The sequence below is a fragment of the Aquarana catesbeiana genome, linkage group LG11, assembly GCF_042186555.1.
Source record: "Aquarana catesbeiana isolate 2022-GZ linkage group LG11, ASM4218655v1, whole genome shotgun sequence".
NCBI classification, from domain to species: Eukaryota; Metazoa; Chordata; class Amphibia; order Anura; family Ranidae; genus Aquarana; species Aquarana catesbeiana.
In genome coordinates, this window is record NC_133334.1 from 55,309,567 (window position 1) to 55,324,533 (window position 14,967).

General features: G+C 43.6%; 1 protein-coding gene across 1 annotated transcript in view; it reads left to right on the forward strand.

Moving 5' to 3' along the window:
* The window catches only part of FAR1 (fatty acyl-CoA reductase 1), a 145,374-nt gene that overhangs the window by 94,962 nt on the left and 35,445 nt on the right, over positions 1-14,967 (forward strand). The window contains exon 5 of the mRNA XM_073604440.1: positions 12,392-12,569. Within this exon, the coding sequence (XP_073460541.1) occupies positions 12,392-12,569 (178 nt within the window). The remainder of the gene's footprint in view (positions 1-12,391; positions 12,570-14,967) is intronic.

The window sequence follows — 14,967 nt, forward strand, 5'->3', positions numbered from 1 at the left end:
GGGGCTCCTCAGCTGTCAGATCTGCAGACATTGGCTGTAAGCTGCTGATCGATGAAAGGTTTCCATTAGGACTGTTCGACAGAAGCCAATCTAACAATCTTTTGTGGAACAGAGGGTTACACATCAGTTGAAATTCGATAAGTTCCTACTGAACCGGCTGGATTTCGATCTGTGTGTACCCAGCTTCAACCTACATTTGAAGGCTGCTAGAAACAAAGGAATCTTCAACCTTGGGTGGTGTGGAGAATATAGCTGTCTATAAAACAAGAAAAAATGATGTATACGATAAGAGGGTGCCAACTCAAAGATTTGAGTGTAGCTGCACCTTTAAGTGTGAACAACACTAAAGAACAAAGGTAATATAAAGGTAGGCGCTATCTGTCTCTATAAAAAAAAAACAAAGATGAACAGTGGCGCTAGACCAATGCTAATGTATAACCTGGATGTAAATGTACACACATAAATTATAAAAAAATCAAGTGTATAAAATATACTAGATGTATAGTCCATAGTATGTTCCTTTGAGCACCTGAAAGCAGCTCCCTATGAGTGAAGCACTGGACTCTGTAGATATGAAGGAACAGAGGGGCACCAGGCTAAGTGCAGTATCGCAGATTTAATGGCAAAAGCAAATTAACTCGCATAGTAGCAGAATCAGATGAGCTTATGTTTAATGTGTAATGATAATCGCCAGTCCTGAATGGCTAGGAGCCGTCACGAGAGCCGATGGTGAATGTTCACATTCACCATCGGCTCTCGTGGTGGCTCCTAGCCAATCAGACGCTGTCAACAGACTCCAGGGCTGGCAATTATTACACAAGCTCATCTGATCCTGCTACTATGTGAGTTTTTTTAATTTGCTTTTGCCATTAAATCTGTGATACTGCACTTAGCTTGGTGCCCCACTATCTGTCCTTATGTAGGCCTTTTATAGAACTGAGTTGCACTCAATGATTGTGGCATCTGTCCAGGACCACTTCACTTGTGGTGATAAAGTTCTGGTGTAGAACAGGATAAAAAGAGTGAACTCCCCTAAAAATGTGGAATAGATTATACGTGTACTTTAACATGCAGCGTTTGCATGAAATATGTGATACCACTGCCTAATTCATCAGACTTAAAGAGAAACTTGAGCTTTTTCTCTCCAAAACTACAGATACATTGTGCATGTAAATGAATCACATCCCCACTGTCAGAGTTTGTGTGTAACTTGCCTCCTTTAGCTGTATACAGCAGGTTTATGTGTCTGTCATTCCTCCTCCTGGCTGAATTTCGGCGTTCTCTGACTTCCTGTTTCCGTCCTTTTCCAGTCCTGTCCCATCATCCTTTAAGCCTCTGTAGCTTCAGGGCGGGCTATGGGACTTGTACCAGGTCAGGAAGTTGATGTGGGTGGCTCCTTGGGTTACTATGGGTTACTCTGGGCAATCATGTGGGTGGTGAAAGGTGTAAATGTGTCATACCTCCTCCTGTGTTATTCCGGTCTTGCAGCATGCCAAAGAATGACTTTCTGTAAGATTTCAGAGAAAGGGCTATTTGAGGTTAATATGAATGGGGTTTCCTTAACGTGTACATGAATCACTTCACAGAGAGCGAGGTCTGAGGGGTGGGACTCTCCCCGTTCACACATATGCCCCCCGGCATATTTAACTGGTCAGAATTTAATTCTAATTGTTATCCATTCAATCCTGCCCAGCAGCACCACAGCTAGCTTTCAGAACAGGCTGTGTATTGAAGGGGTTTTCTTCTTGAATAATGCTGTGACCTGTGAGGTGGGACATGGGAGGTTTGGACTCCTTCTGTAGGTGTGACTGGGTGGGATCAAATGTTAATTAGAATTTATTCAATCCCACCCACCATCAAAGCTGTGAGAGGAAATTACATAAAGACTACAAAGGGGGGGAGTGTTATAGACGCTAGCTGCTGCAGTAAGTGGCTGTGGAAGGGACAGAGTCTATCAGCGGGATATACAGGGTGTCACATGATACAAAACCACAACTAAACCTAGAATATCAGGGGATCTGCAGACAACAGAGAAACATGATACAGAGCTATGATAGGATTGATCATTCCATTAAGGTCAGGTACAAAGAAATTTGGACTTAAGCTTGAAGATCTCTTATAAGAGAGGAGTGGGAGGAGAACTGGCTCTTAAACGGGTTGCAAATGTATTATGTGGTACACCAGAGTAGATGGTTAGGATACATTTCTATAAAAAATAAGCGTAACCCAAGTACCTTGAACCGTGTGTGTGTATATCAAACATGCAGACGTTCTTTTATTCCCATTCCAGTAATCATTATCGGGCAGTTTTGGGCTCAACCCCATCTCATTTTTGAAATGTTTCGCACCAAATGCCTACATAGTTTTCTTTTGTATACAATATAAATTATCTTGCAGCGCATGTTCATGTACTAGACTGAATCATAAGTCTATGTGCAACAAGCTAAGGGAATTCTGTTTTTACTACTATCCACATTACACTGCAGTTCAATAGAGAATCTGACCCATTATAACAAGGAAGAGTTCAGCAATAGTAGCAGGTTCCTGCAGGAATCATCAGTGCAGGGAAGCCTTGTCCTCTTGCTGCTGCTGAATGTCTAGCACTGCAGGGGTTAATAGCTCAGAGTCTTCTGTAAAGCAGCAGTGAACACACTCCCGACAGGGTCCTTTCCTCTCCTCTCCTCCTCTCCTCTCCTTTCCTCCTCTCCTCTCCTCTCCTTTCCTCCTCTCCTTTCCTCCTCTCCTCTCCTTTCCTCCTCTCTTTTCCTTTCCTTTCCTCCTCTCTTTTCTTTTCCTTTCCTCCTCTCTTTTCTTTTCCTTTCCTTTCCTCATCTCTTTTCTTTTCCTTTCCTTTCCTTTCCTCCTCTCTTTTCCTTTCCTTTCCTCCTATTTTTTTCCTTTCCTTTCCTCCTCCTCCTCCTTCTCCTTCTCCTCCTTCTCCTCCTCCTCCTCCTCCTCCTTCTCCTCCTTCTCCTCCTCCTCCTCCTCCTCCTCCTCCTCCTCCTCCTCCTCCTCCTCCTCCTCCTCTCCTCCTCACTCCTTCCCTCCTCTCCTCCTCCTCCTCACTCCTTCCCTCCTCCTCCTCACTCCTTCCCTCCTTCCCTCCTCCTCCTCACTCCTTCCCTCCTCCTCACTCCTTCCCTCCTCTCCTCCTCCTCCTCCTCCTCCTCCTCCTCACTCCTTTCCTCCTCCTCCTCCTCCTCCTCCTCCTCCTCCTCCTCCTCCTCCTCCTCCTCCTCCTCCTCCTCCTCCTCCTCCTCCTCCTCCTCCTCACTCCTTCCCTCCTCTCCTCCTCTCCTCCTCTCCTCCTCTCCTCCTCTCCTCCTCTCCTCCTCTCCTTCTCCTCCTCCTCCTCCTCCTCACTCCTTCCCTCCTCTCCTCCTCCTCCTCCTCCTCCTCCTCCTCACTCCTTCCCTCCTCACTCCTTCCCTCCTCTCCTCCTCCTCCTCCTCACTCCTTCCCTCCTCTCCTCCTCCTCCTCACTCCTTCCCTCCTCCCCTCCTCTCCTCCTCACTCCTTCCCTCCTCCCCTCCTCTCCTCCTCCTCCTACTCACTCCTTCCATCCTCTCCTCCTCCTCACTCCTTCCCTCCTCTCCTCCTCCTCCTCACTCCTTCCCTCCTCTCCTCCTTCTTCCTCGATTGAGAATAGTTGTTTTATAGCGTACACTTTGTGTAACAGATCTCTCAATTGGAGAGAGTCTGAATTGCAGGATTCTGTCCCCCATTCAGAGATCTTGTTACTTTGACTTTTCCCAATGGAGAAGAGGGGTCCCCTGTCAGGCGCTTGTTCACTTCAGCTTCACAGAAGACTCAGAGCTATTATTTCCAGCAGCCCCAGACGTTCAGCAGCAGTACGAGGACCTGCACAGAAGATTTCTACAGGATCCAACTGCCTGCACAACATGGGGCATGCTTTATTACTGTTAAGTTAGGTCTCTAAATAAATAGATATTTTTTTCCGGTAAAGTTTAGCTTTAAAATAATACTGATTGCTCCCGCCATGAAAATCCTTGCTCAGGCATTCCTTATAGGCTGACAACGCTTCGTCTAGGCTTCCCAAATGCTCTCCTGCATTGCCATACTATTACATATGCATCCAGTGGTGTCTAGGCAGCTCTGCCCATCTTTATTTCACAATCCTGCTCCTCCAAGCGCTAACTTGCAACTTCTGCTGAAATGCATGCATATAGGCAGAAAGTGACTGCAGGAGATCAGCAACACGGTGATGTAAAAAGACAAAAACTGTGAAAGTATTTAAAAATAGGATCTATCTGCTTGTCAGGCTAGGTTCATGTAATTCCACTCCTTCCTGCACCCGCAGGGAAAAATGCACTGCTGATTACGACATGCATAGGAGTGCCAAAAAAATGATTTGTAAAGGTAATTGTTTTTTAAAAAAAAAATAACAAAGAGGTCTATACTTACCTGCTCTGTCCAATGGAATTGCACAGATCGGCCGTGAACCTCCTCTATTTGAGTCCCCTGCTTGTGCTCATGGCCCCTCCCCTCTGTCCAGTGTCCCCATGGGAAGCCGGTTCCTATGGGGACACTCGTGTGTGCTCACACCCGAGCCCCGCTGCTGCGTCCACTGGCCCGCTCCTGCTCTCTCATCGCTGGATTTGCTTGACAGCACTGGGAACCAGTGGCTCCCAGTGCCCCAGCAAACCCAGCAAGACTCGGAAGTGAGGGCAGAGAAGAGCTGCAGACTTGCACAGTGCCGGATCAAATGAGGGCTCAATTAGGTAAAAGGGGGGTGAGGGGGAAGCTGATACCTAAACATTTTTTTTACCTTAATACAAGGAATGCATTAAGGCTAAAAATGTTTAGGCTTTACAACCATTTTAAAGCGGTTGTATACCCGCACATGTAAAAAGGGAAAAAAAAAGCCCTGTAAGGCAAAGGCATAATGAGCTAGTATGCACTGCATACTAGCTCATTATGAAATACTTACCTTAGAAGGAGGTCCCTGTATTGCAGCCTGGTCCATGCGGAGGGAGCTGACATCTTGACCTCTGCGTTTCTTCTGGGTTTGCGGCTCTGATGCTGTGAGTGGCCGGAGCCGCAATGACGTCACTCCCGCACAAGCGCACTGGAGTCTTCTTCCCGGCAAGGTGCGTTTTTCTGGATATTTTTGTTGTTCTTCTGTCTCTCTCACTGTTAAAACAAGCTTACTATTAAAATTATAGACTGATCATTTCTTTGTCAGTGGGAAAACGTACAAAATCTGCAGGGGATCAGATACTTTTTTCCCCTCACTATATAACCTTTTGTACCACTTACATGTACAAAAGGTAGAGTCCTCTTAACCCTCTTGTATGTCATTGTATTGTAACTTTACTGTCCCCCTTTTTATATTGTAAAGCGCTGCGTAAACTGTTGATATAAATCCTGTATAATAATAATGGGCTACTGTGCCGGAGCAAAGGCAGCTGCCAGAAACCACATAGATGTGAACCAGGCCTTAAGGCTTCAAACAGCATTGCCATTTCACTGCTGCTCTCCTGAGGAATCTAAACAGCATTTTCTGACCTTCTTTTCATCAAACAGGCTGTTTTTCTGGTGCATTGTTGGTGTCGGCTGTCACAAAAGAATTCCTTGAGGCATGGAGTTGTGATTTTATCTAATAAGCAGAGAAGTGATGCATGCTTCGTTTATCATAAAGCTGTCTTCATTTTGATTTATTTATACACGTTGCATGCAGTATGCTTCAAGTAACTTAGGTTTTTAACATTGCATTCATTTTGGTGGTTTGTTTAAATTAGTGCATTACATAGTAAATTGGTTATGCAGTTCTAGTCTTTATCAGCTCTGCCTTCATGATCTTTTTTTTCAAGTTTGCTATTCTTCTGTCAATGTGATACAGTGCAGCTCAGTCCCCACAATACATCCTTCGTACGTTAAGCCCCAGTTTTAACTCTTGCATAAAGGATATAGCATTGTGCCAACCCTCTCTGGCACAGCAGTGCATATCCAGAAAAAAAAACAGTGCTTTCTTTGCTCTCAATATCATTTTCATAAAGCCTTTTACAAGTGCCTCAGCCTTAGAACAAAGGTGACTTAGCAAGGTAATTGCATGCTATGCCTTTCTTGGCTTCTTTTCATGATGCCAGAGGGAATTAATACAAGGACTGTTGACGGGAGGGAATCAAACGGCAAGGCCAAGCCTTCTATAATTACTCCTCTGTTTCATACTCTTTAGCACTAGGTGTAAAAATAGTCCACTGAAACTGGGCAGAGGGGTCAGTTCAAGAGATCACCCACAGCAGTCTGATATCTGTAGTCAGTCATCAAATGCAGCTCTTGTCAGTGTTGATATCAGAGGGATGGCAAGCTGGGACTACTTCGTTTTATATTGTGCTCCTTCTAGCCAATTAAAGTAAAGATCCACTTTGAAATATTTTTTTTTATATAAGCATTAAAATTGCCATAAAAACTCTTAATGTCTTTTTCAAATATCTTTCCTTTTTAGTCTGCAGCTAGTAAGTTTTTCTAAAAATGTCAAAAAAATAAAGTTGTGACCATGCTTATATCACTTCTATAGAACCCCCAGAAATCAAATTTGCTGTTTCAGTGACTGACTCATTGCCCTTCTCAGTGGAATGGAGGTTAAATTTCAGGCTTCCCCAGCACTGTCCTTAAAGAGTAACTCCACTTTTGTTGTAATAATCAAAACATTCCCCTCTGGGTAATCGATTTACATTACAGGGATTTTTAACACACTTTATTGCAGGTTCCTACATTATATTATTCCAGAAGAAATAGCCATTTGAGCCCATGTACAGAGTGAATCTAAAGGGAGTGGTTTTATAATTATCAGCTGCTGCGCCTGCAGGGCCCTGAGGAAAGTGTCAGGGTCTGCATCCCTTTAGGCTGGGTTCACACTGGTATGACAGGACGGTCATACCACTTTGGATCCGATTTTGCCCTGCGACTTTAAGTCCGACATGCATCCGAGTTCAATGAACAGGGATCCGACTTTGATCCCCGACAATGCAAGGCACTGTGTCTGGTATGAATCTTTAGGAGGAACTCCATGCCAAATTAAAAAAAAAAAACTGCATGGGTTTCCCCTCCAAGAGCATACCAGGCCCTTTGGTCTGGCATGAGTTTTTTAAGGGGAACCCCCTCACGCCGAAAAAAAGTTGTGGAAGTCGTCTCCCCAAATCCATACCAAACCCTTATCTGAGTACACAGGAAAGGGGGTGGGGACAAGCGAGCGTCCCCTCCTGAACCGTACCAGGCCACATGCCCTCAACATGGGGGGGGTTGGTGCTTTGGGGCGGGGGGGGGGCCCTGCGCCCACCCCAAAGCACCTTGTGCTCATGTTGATGAGGACAGGGGCCTCTTCTCGACAACCCTGGCCCTTGGTTTCGGGGTCTGCGGGCTTATCAGAATCTGGAAGCCCCCTTTAACAAGGGGACCCCCAGATCCCGGCCCCCCACCCTATGTGAATGAGTATGGGGTACATTGTAACCCTACCCATTCGCCTGAAAAAAAAAGTCTCAAAAATAAAACGCAGCACACAGGGTGTTAAAGTAATTTATTAAGGCAGCTCTGGCATCTCTTCCGACTTTTTCTCCCATCTCTGGTTCTTCTCTGCTCTCTCTCCAATTCTTCTCCTTCTGTGCACTGTCTTCTGCCTCTGCTAAGTCTTCTCCGCTATCTTCATGCTCTTTTGCTGGGTTTTCTCCGCTGTCTTCTCCCTCTGTTCTTCTTCCGATGTTGACTCGATGCTCTCTCCCGCTCTAATGCCGGGTGTGCAGTGTGCCACTACTTATATAGGCATTAGGCGGGGTCACCACACAGGGCATGATGGGGGGCAACGTCATAAGGGGCAGGTTTCTGGCGACCCCGCCCCATGCCTATATAAGTAGTGGCGCACCCGGCATTAGAGCTGGAGAGAGCATCGAGTCAACATCGGAAGAAGAACAGAGGGAGAAGACAGCGGAGAAGACCCAGCAAAAGAGTGAGAAGATAGCAGAGAGAGGGTCACTCCAGTTGATTGGCAAATCAGCTGGAGTGCCCTTCTTTTCTGCGCATGCGCAGGCACTTTTCGGTGGAGGGCAAAAATTGATAGAACACTGGCAGAAAAGATTGATATCTGAATGATGCCTGTAGCTGCAGGCATCATTCAGATATCGCCACTGAAAGCCCAGGACGTCATATGACGGCCAGCGGTCGGAAAGTGGTTGAACTTGAGAGAGTTGCCCATCGGGAAGATCGAAACTGCAGTGGGAATGATGACTCCATGCAGTAAAAGTTATCTTGGATGGTAGGAAGGTCTTCCAGTCAATGTGTACTGTATTATATTTTATCTAGCTGTGATTGAAATATTGAAAAGAAAACTGAAAAGGTTTGCACTTGTCTACCGGTAAAAAATCCTCTGCTTTTACAGAACTACTGTTATGTAACATGCAGCCTCTGTGGGATGCACTACAAAGTTAAGTGTTGAGATATTTCGTTTTGTTGCTCCAAGTCATGATGACGACATGCACACTCTACATGCTTTGTATGTACTTATTGGTTGGAATTTCAGAGCTTCAAGACCCATTTTAAAAGTTGTAATGCAACATTTTCCACTCACGGCTTTGGAATACCACATTCCCTCCTTTCAGCCCGCCCTCCTTTTACCTGTTACTTGACCTCTATACTCTACCTGTAAAACAAATACTGCATGTGTCAGATAAGTGTGTGTGGAAGGCTGGGTGGTGTTCCACATGAACGCAATTAGCTGTGTTTTTTTTTTCTTGTTTCCATAGATATGTAATACAAAGAAGAATTGTTATATTTTAACCTTGTAATGTATGAGAGGATAAAATGCTGTACAATTTAATTTGTATTGTATATTTATACTCTTTCATACTGGAAAACAGTATTTGATCCCTTTAAAAACTCCACTGTGGGTCTTTTAAAACCGATTTACAATGATATATTGAAAATCTACTATAAAGCGTAGCTTTTGTGAGAATTGTCGACTATAAACCTCTCTATTTCTTCTGTGTAAAGTTGACATTAAATGTTTTCTACCCAGTTAGATGGTCGCACAACTTTTAGATACATTCATGGAGAATTTATTGGTAATTATGTTGTAACACAGCGCTCCCCAAACTTTTTTTCTCATCAGGGACCCTTTTTTGGGTTTTTTTTTTTCCTTGTGGAAGACAGACCTGGTGGGTTGGTGACAGTGGTTTCAGGATGATTTTAACGCACTACTTTAAGGCTCGGTTCACACAGGGGCAACCGACTTACAGCGGAACTTTGCAAGGCGATTTGGAGGCGACTTCAGCGAGACTTTGTGCAACTTACAACACGACTTAAAGTTGCCTTTAGGACAGGCGACTTTGGCTGTGGCCAATTACAGAATAATCAGCTCTGTGGGAGGGAGGGGGTTGCCTGGGTAAACATGGGAGGTACCTATGTAAATTATTTTCTTTTTCCTGTAAAGTTGCTTCAATATAGATGGAGATCCGTCTTGAAGGCAACTTCCATTGATATCTATGGGTACAAGTTGCCTTGAAGTAGTACAGGAACCTTTTCTGAAGTCGGAGCAACTTCAGTAGTGTACATTAAGACGGCTCTCATTTACTTCAATGGAATTTCATTGTAGTGTGAACCGGCACTTAATGTGCACTTGATTTTTATTATGATTACATTGTGTGTATGTGTGTGTGTATGTGTGTGTAGCACTAACTCTCGGTGGAGCTGCTGGTTTAAAGCGGGCTGTTACCTTCACTCTCGATACCTCTGTTTCACCGGGTCTAGGGTCCCATTGATTTTACCTCTGGATGATATAAGCACCAAACACTTGAGTATATTTTCCAATGCTTTAATGAACAAGTAATAAAGGAAGTAGCAGGAAAGAGGCAGAAGGAAAGTTGTAGGGAAGCTCAAATACTGTTCCTTAGTATTTTTTAGAACATTCTTTGGAATTGAACACTTGTAGTTGAATGCGCTCCCCTTGTGGGATTCAATCTTTGCCCGCCTGGATAGGCCTCTCTCACTTGCCTAGCAGCCAGTACGTAGCACGAACAAAAGTCTCTGCCACAGACTTGTTTGGAATAGAACCCGTATAATCCTCTGCCACAGGATGTATTGGTTTGCGATGAATGTCAGACACAGTACTTGAACCTTTAAGCCAACCCGGCAGTACTATGCAGTAAGGTTACTTCAGGATACGTCCTCCAACCGAGTCACCAGGCCCCTCTCCAGACCAGCACTATGCATGATCCTTCCATGATGGGTCCTCCCCTGGGATCTCCTCGGTTGTCCAGCTTCTTCACTCAGGATAGACAGCTCAGGACCATTCCTTTGCAGCTGTGGTAGGCCCCAGACAGGCCTCTGGGCCCACACGCCGCAGCGACGTGGGCCTCCGGAATGGAGGACCATGAGGTGGTATTCTTAACGCATACCTGTTGGCCAGGAGGGTCAGCAGGTGGCTAAAAATGAACCCCTAAACATGGCGTCTGTCCCATAAATACCCTCTCCCAGAATGCAACTCGGAGGACCACCTCCACCGAGTTGTCTCCGGGACAGAGGAGCACTCATACGCTTCAACACGTTGCCTTTCCAACACCAGCCCATGGTGACAACAACACTCACCGGCACAGTGTGGAACTACACGCAACTCAGCCAAGTATAAAATAATTTTATGCAACTCACTATAATGCAGAATCAGTTGGAGCCCTGAGCTTGTTTTCCTACAACTAGACAGTCTTTGGCAATGGGGGGGGGGACGACAGTAACAAGTGTGTTGCATTTGATCAGTCTTCTTTGTTATCTTGTTTTGTTAGCTGTCACTGCAGAAAACCCAGCCACCCAAAGATAGGATGTTGAAAATGGAAGCAGGGCTTTTGTGGCAATCTCGGGATATTTGAAGGTGTCTCAAACATACTTTTAAGGCCACCATACTTTGCGATCTCAAGCAGTTGATCCTCTTCTAGTATGGACAAAGACGATTTACTTGACTTATTCACTAATAATAATCTGTATTTGCAGCTGCCTCAATTCCACCTCAGATCACCAGGCATTCGATTCAGAAGAGCACACAACCTAGATCCCTCACATGTGCAGTTTATAGTGGGGTTCATACTCCTATGAGAGAGTCTAATGCCATAGCTGGGGTGACAGGAGGCAGAGCTCAGGTGGTAATGCAAGCAATGGCAGCGTCTGTAAATACAGATAAAGCTTTGCTCACTCACCTGCCACTCACTTCCTGCTGTGATAACTTACAGGTCACGGACCAGTACTGGTCTGGGGCTCGAAGGTTGGTGACCTCTGTTGTAACGTATATTGGTGAGCCCTTAAAGAGTTACAAAACCCACAACCGTAAAATCAGTCTGTACATGCAGTAAAGCGTGCTTGTTATACTCGCTGTCAAACCTAAGGGGTTAATCCTCTGCATTGTGTAAAAAGGCTGTTTGATCCTGTCTTCTCTGATCCTCCCCTTTTACTGTCCCCAATCCATCTCCTGATAGTACAGAGCTTTGGGGGCAATCTGCACATGCTCAGTTTGGTGTGTATTGCTAGAGCGTTTTTTTTTTCTTAGTACAGGGTCCATCAGCACTGTCCAGACAGAGGGTCAGGGGTCATGCAGCTTCATAGGACAGTCAGAGTAGAATGAAAACTCCTCCTACAAGCTTTAACCAAACACTGATAGAAGTCACAAGACTGCTATATACCGCTGACGAGAAAAGCTATTTAGTAGTTTATATTTACAAAAATAATTGCATTTCCATGTACTGTGGGAGACCAGATATAGTGGATGCAGGGTCCTGGGTTTAGTAATACTGTATATTATGTCTGCCTAAGGGTACTGTTATGACCAGTGATGTGTACACTATCCTTTGCTTTAAAGGAGATCAGGTTACCAGGAAAAAATAAACCATCAATAGTCCAAAATCAAATGTATGTATCTAAAGTAGTATGTTTATGAATATCTTGTGGGCAGAAAGTCAGGTCTGAGAGTCCCCACGTGCCGTCAGCAGCTGTTCAGAGCTGATCACTTAGATTTGGGCTCTGCTGTGTACACTTACTACTCACAGGAAACACGGGCAAAAGCTCCAGGAGCAAAAACAGAAAGTTTCTCTCTTAAATTAATAAGGATAGAAATGAAAAGAATACAGTTGGATGACTGAGACCTGCTGACAGTGGAGGTAAAGCTGAACTCTGCTATAGAGGACAGTCTGCTGAGGAGTCCATGTGATGAGAAGTAATGATCATTTACCTTGCACTGTCCTCATATGACTGCAATAACCTCTTTCAAATGACAGAACAGTTTGGATATTTTGATTGAATGTTCTCACTTCACAGTACAAAGAATTGTGTGTTCGATTATACAATCACTTAGCTGTTCTGTAACAAAGCTAAAGCCAAATTTGCTTCCATTTTATAGATGGATGGAGGACGGCCTGGTGAACGACATAACCCCGAAACTCATAGGGGACAGGCCGAACACGTACACATACACAAAAGCCCTGGCAGAGTATATAGTGCAACAGGAGGGGCATAAGCTGAATATAGCCATTGTCAGACCATCCATTGTTGGAGCCAGCTGGAAGGAACCGTTCCCTGTAAGTAATTATCTTGTCTGTCCTGTTTTCTTACAGTTCACATTCTTCTTTCTCTATTGGTGTATTTTGTAAATGATTGACTTGCAGCTTTGCTTTTAAATTGAAGTAGAGAATTGCATACTTGTGTTAACCCTCATTCGGGTTCAGAAAGCTAAAGTACATTGACAAATGTTTTTGTTTAGGTTTTATGATCGGTTATTAAAGAAAATATAAACATTTTTTTTTTTTTAAGCTCAAGTTGTCTAATCTATCTTGCAACATTGCCTTTGTTTTTACAATATTTTGTTTAATCTAAATTCCAGGGGCAAAAATTGAAATTCATTTAAATATATCCCTCAATAGCCACAAAGGATATAAATCCAGTTTGTTTACACCAAATGCCTTTGCAAACCCGGATATTTCTTTGTAAAAGTAGAAGTGACCGTTTCTGATGTGCTGTACATGGCCTGTACAGAGAGCAGAGCTGTGAGTAGGTCCCAGCAGGTCTTCCCATGACAGGCTGCCTACAGAATACTACAGGAGGGGATGGAGACAATACCAGTCACCCTGCACTAGGAGAGGGAGCAGCACTGACCAGTCTTTTATACAAAGAAAAAACTCCAGCGTAGGGGAGTTGTTTCATACTAGGTTACAGCACATATGTGGAGGAAATACACAAAGGACACAGTTTCAACTAACACACATATGCTGCTTTCATTTAGACATTATTTGTATTGCCCGTAGTACAGCTTTAACCACTTTAAAACCAGGTTTCTTCTGGCACTTTTTGTTTACTAGCTCAAATCAGCATTTTTTGCTAGAAAATTACTTCTAACCCCCAAACATTATACATATTTTTTTTTTTTTTTTTTTAGCAGAAACCCTAGAGAATAAGTTAATGTCACACAGCAGTTTTGCAATTTTTTGGGGAGAAAATACACTTTCATTTAAAAAACAAAACAGAATATATACCCCAATCTTTTTGTATAATGTGAAAGATGATGTTATGCCGAGTAATGGAATGGTGACAAACTACGGTACTTAAAAACAATCTCCATAGGTGACGCTTTAAATGCCTTTACCAGTTACCTGTTTAGAGTTAGAATTATCGCTCTCGCTGTAACCTTCACAGTAATACTTCACATGTGGTGCAAATACCGTTGACTAATGTGTTTGCGACTTACATATGTGTTCGCTTCTGCACGTAAGCCTAGGGGGAGGGGGGTTCTTATTTATTTTACTTTTTTATTTTTACGCTTCCCCTTTAATTTTTTTTTTTTTTAATCACTTTTATTCCTATTACAAGGAATGTAAATATCCCTTGTAATAGAAATAAGGATGACAGGTCCTCTTTATGAAGAGATCTGGGGTCAAAAAGACCCCAAATTTCTTCCTTACCTTTTTTGCTTTTGAAAAAAATAATTGTTTCCAGCTTGGACCAGAAATAGCATCACGGTGTCGCTCTGGTCCTCCAAGGCCATAGAGGCGATAAGAGGATTTACTTTTTGATCGCCTATGGGACTAGCCGGCCGCACCGTCAGATTGTTTCAAGGGGGAACTGGTGGAAACTGTAAGCCCGAGAAATAGCAGCGGGAGTGGGGGGAATGTCCCCTCCTGGTGCTTCTTAAAGTATTACAGTGGCTTATGAGCCGCTTGGAATGCTTTCATGAGAAAGCCAGGTGCAAAAACGATACCGGGGTTATGGCTGATATCCTCATCCAAAATCCATGTAAACGATTTCAGAGTGTATGTGTATATGTGTGTGTGTGTGTGTGTGTGTGTGTGTATATATATATATATATATATATATATATATATATATATATATATATATATATATATATATATATATATATATATATATAAACATGTTATGGTCTTAGACATTAAAAGGTAAAGCACAAAAAATAAGTTGTGGCAGTACTTTGGGCCAGTGGTCATCAACCCTGTAAAATGGAAAAAAAAAAAAGAAAAAAGTTTTGCCTATAGTTCTACTTTAAAAGTGTTTAAAGCAGTGGTCATCAACCCCATCCTCAGGACCCACTAACAGGCCAGGTTTGCAAAATAACTGAAATACATCACAGGTGATATCATTTGCTGCTCAGTGGTTTCAGTATTCTAGTCTGCATCTCCCCAAGGTAATACATAAAACCTGGCCTGTTAGTGGGCCCTGAAGACAGGGTTGATGACCACTGCTTTAGGCCACAAACACTTTTAAAGTAGAACTACAGGCAAAACTTTTTTTTTTTTTTTTTTTATTTCATTTTGGATAAAGTAAGGGTTATAACGCCTGTCAGGTTTTTTTTCCCATTGGGGAGATTTCCCTTCACTTCCTGTCCCATATCCAAACAGGACGTGAGAGGAAATCCCTGAAAATTAAGGGAATTCCTTGGGGGTCCCCAGGTCACCAGAACTAGTA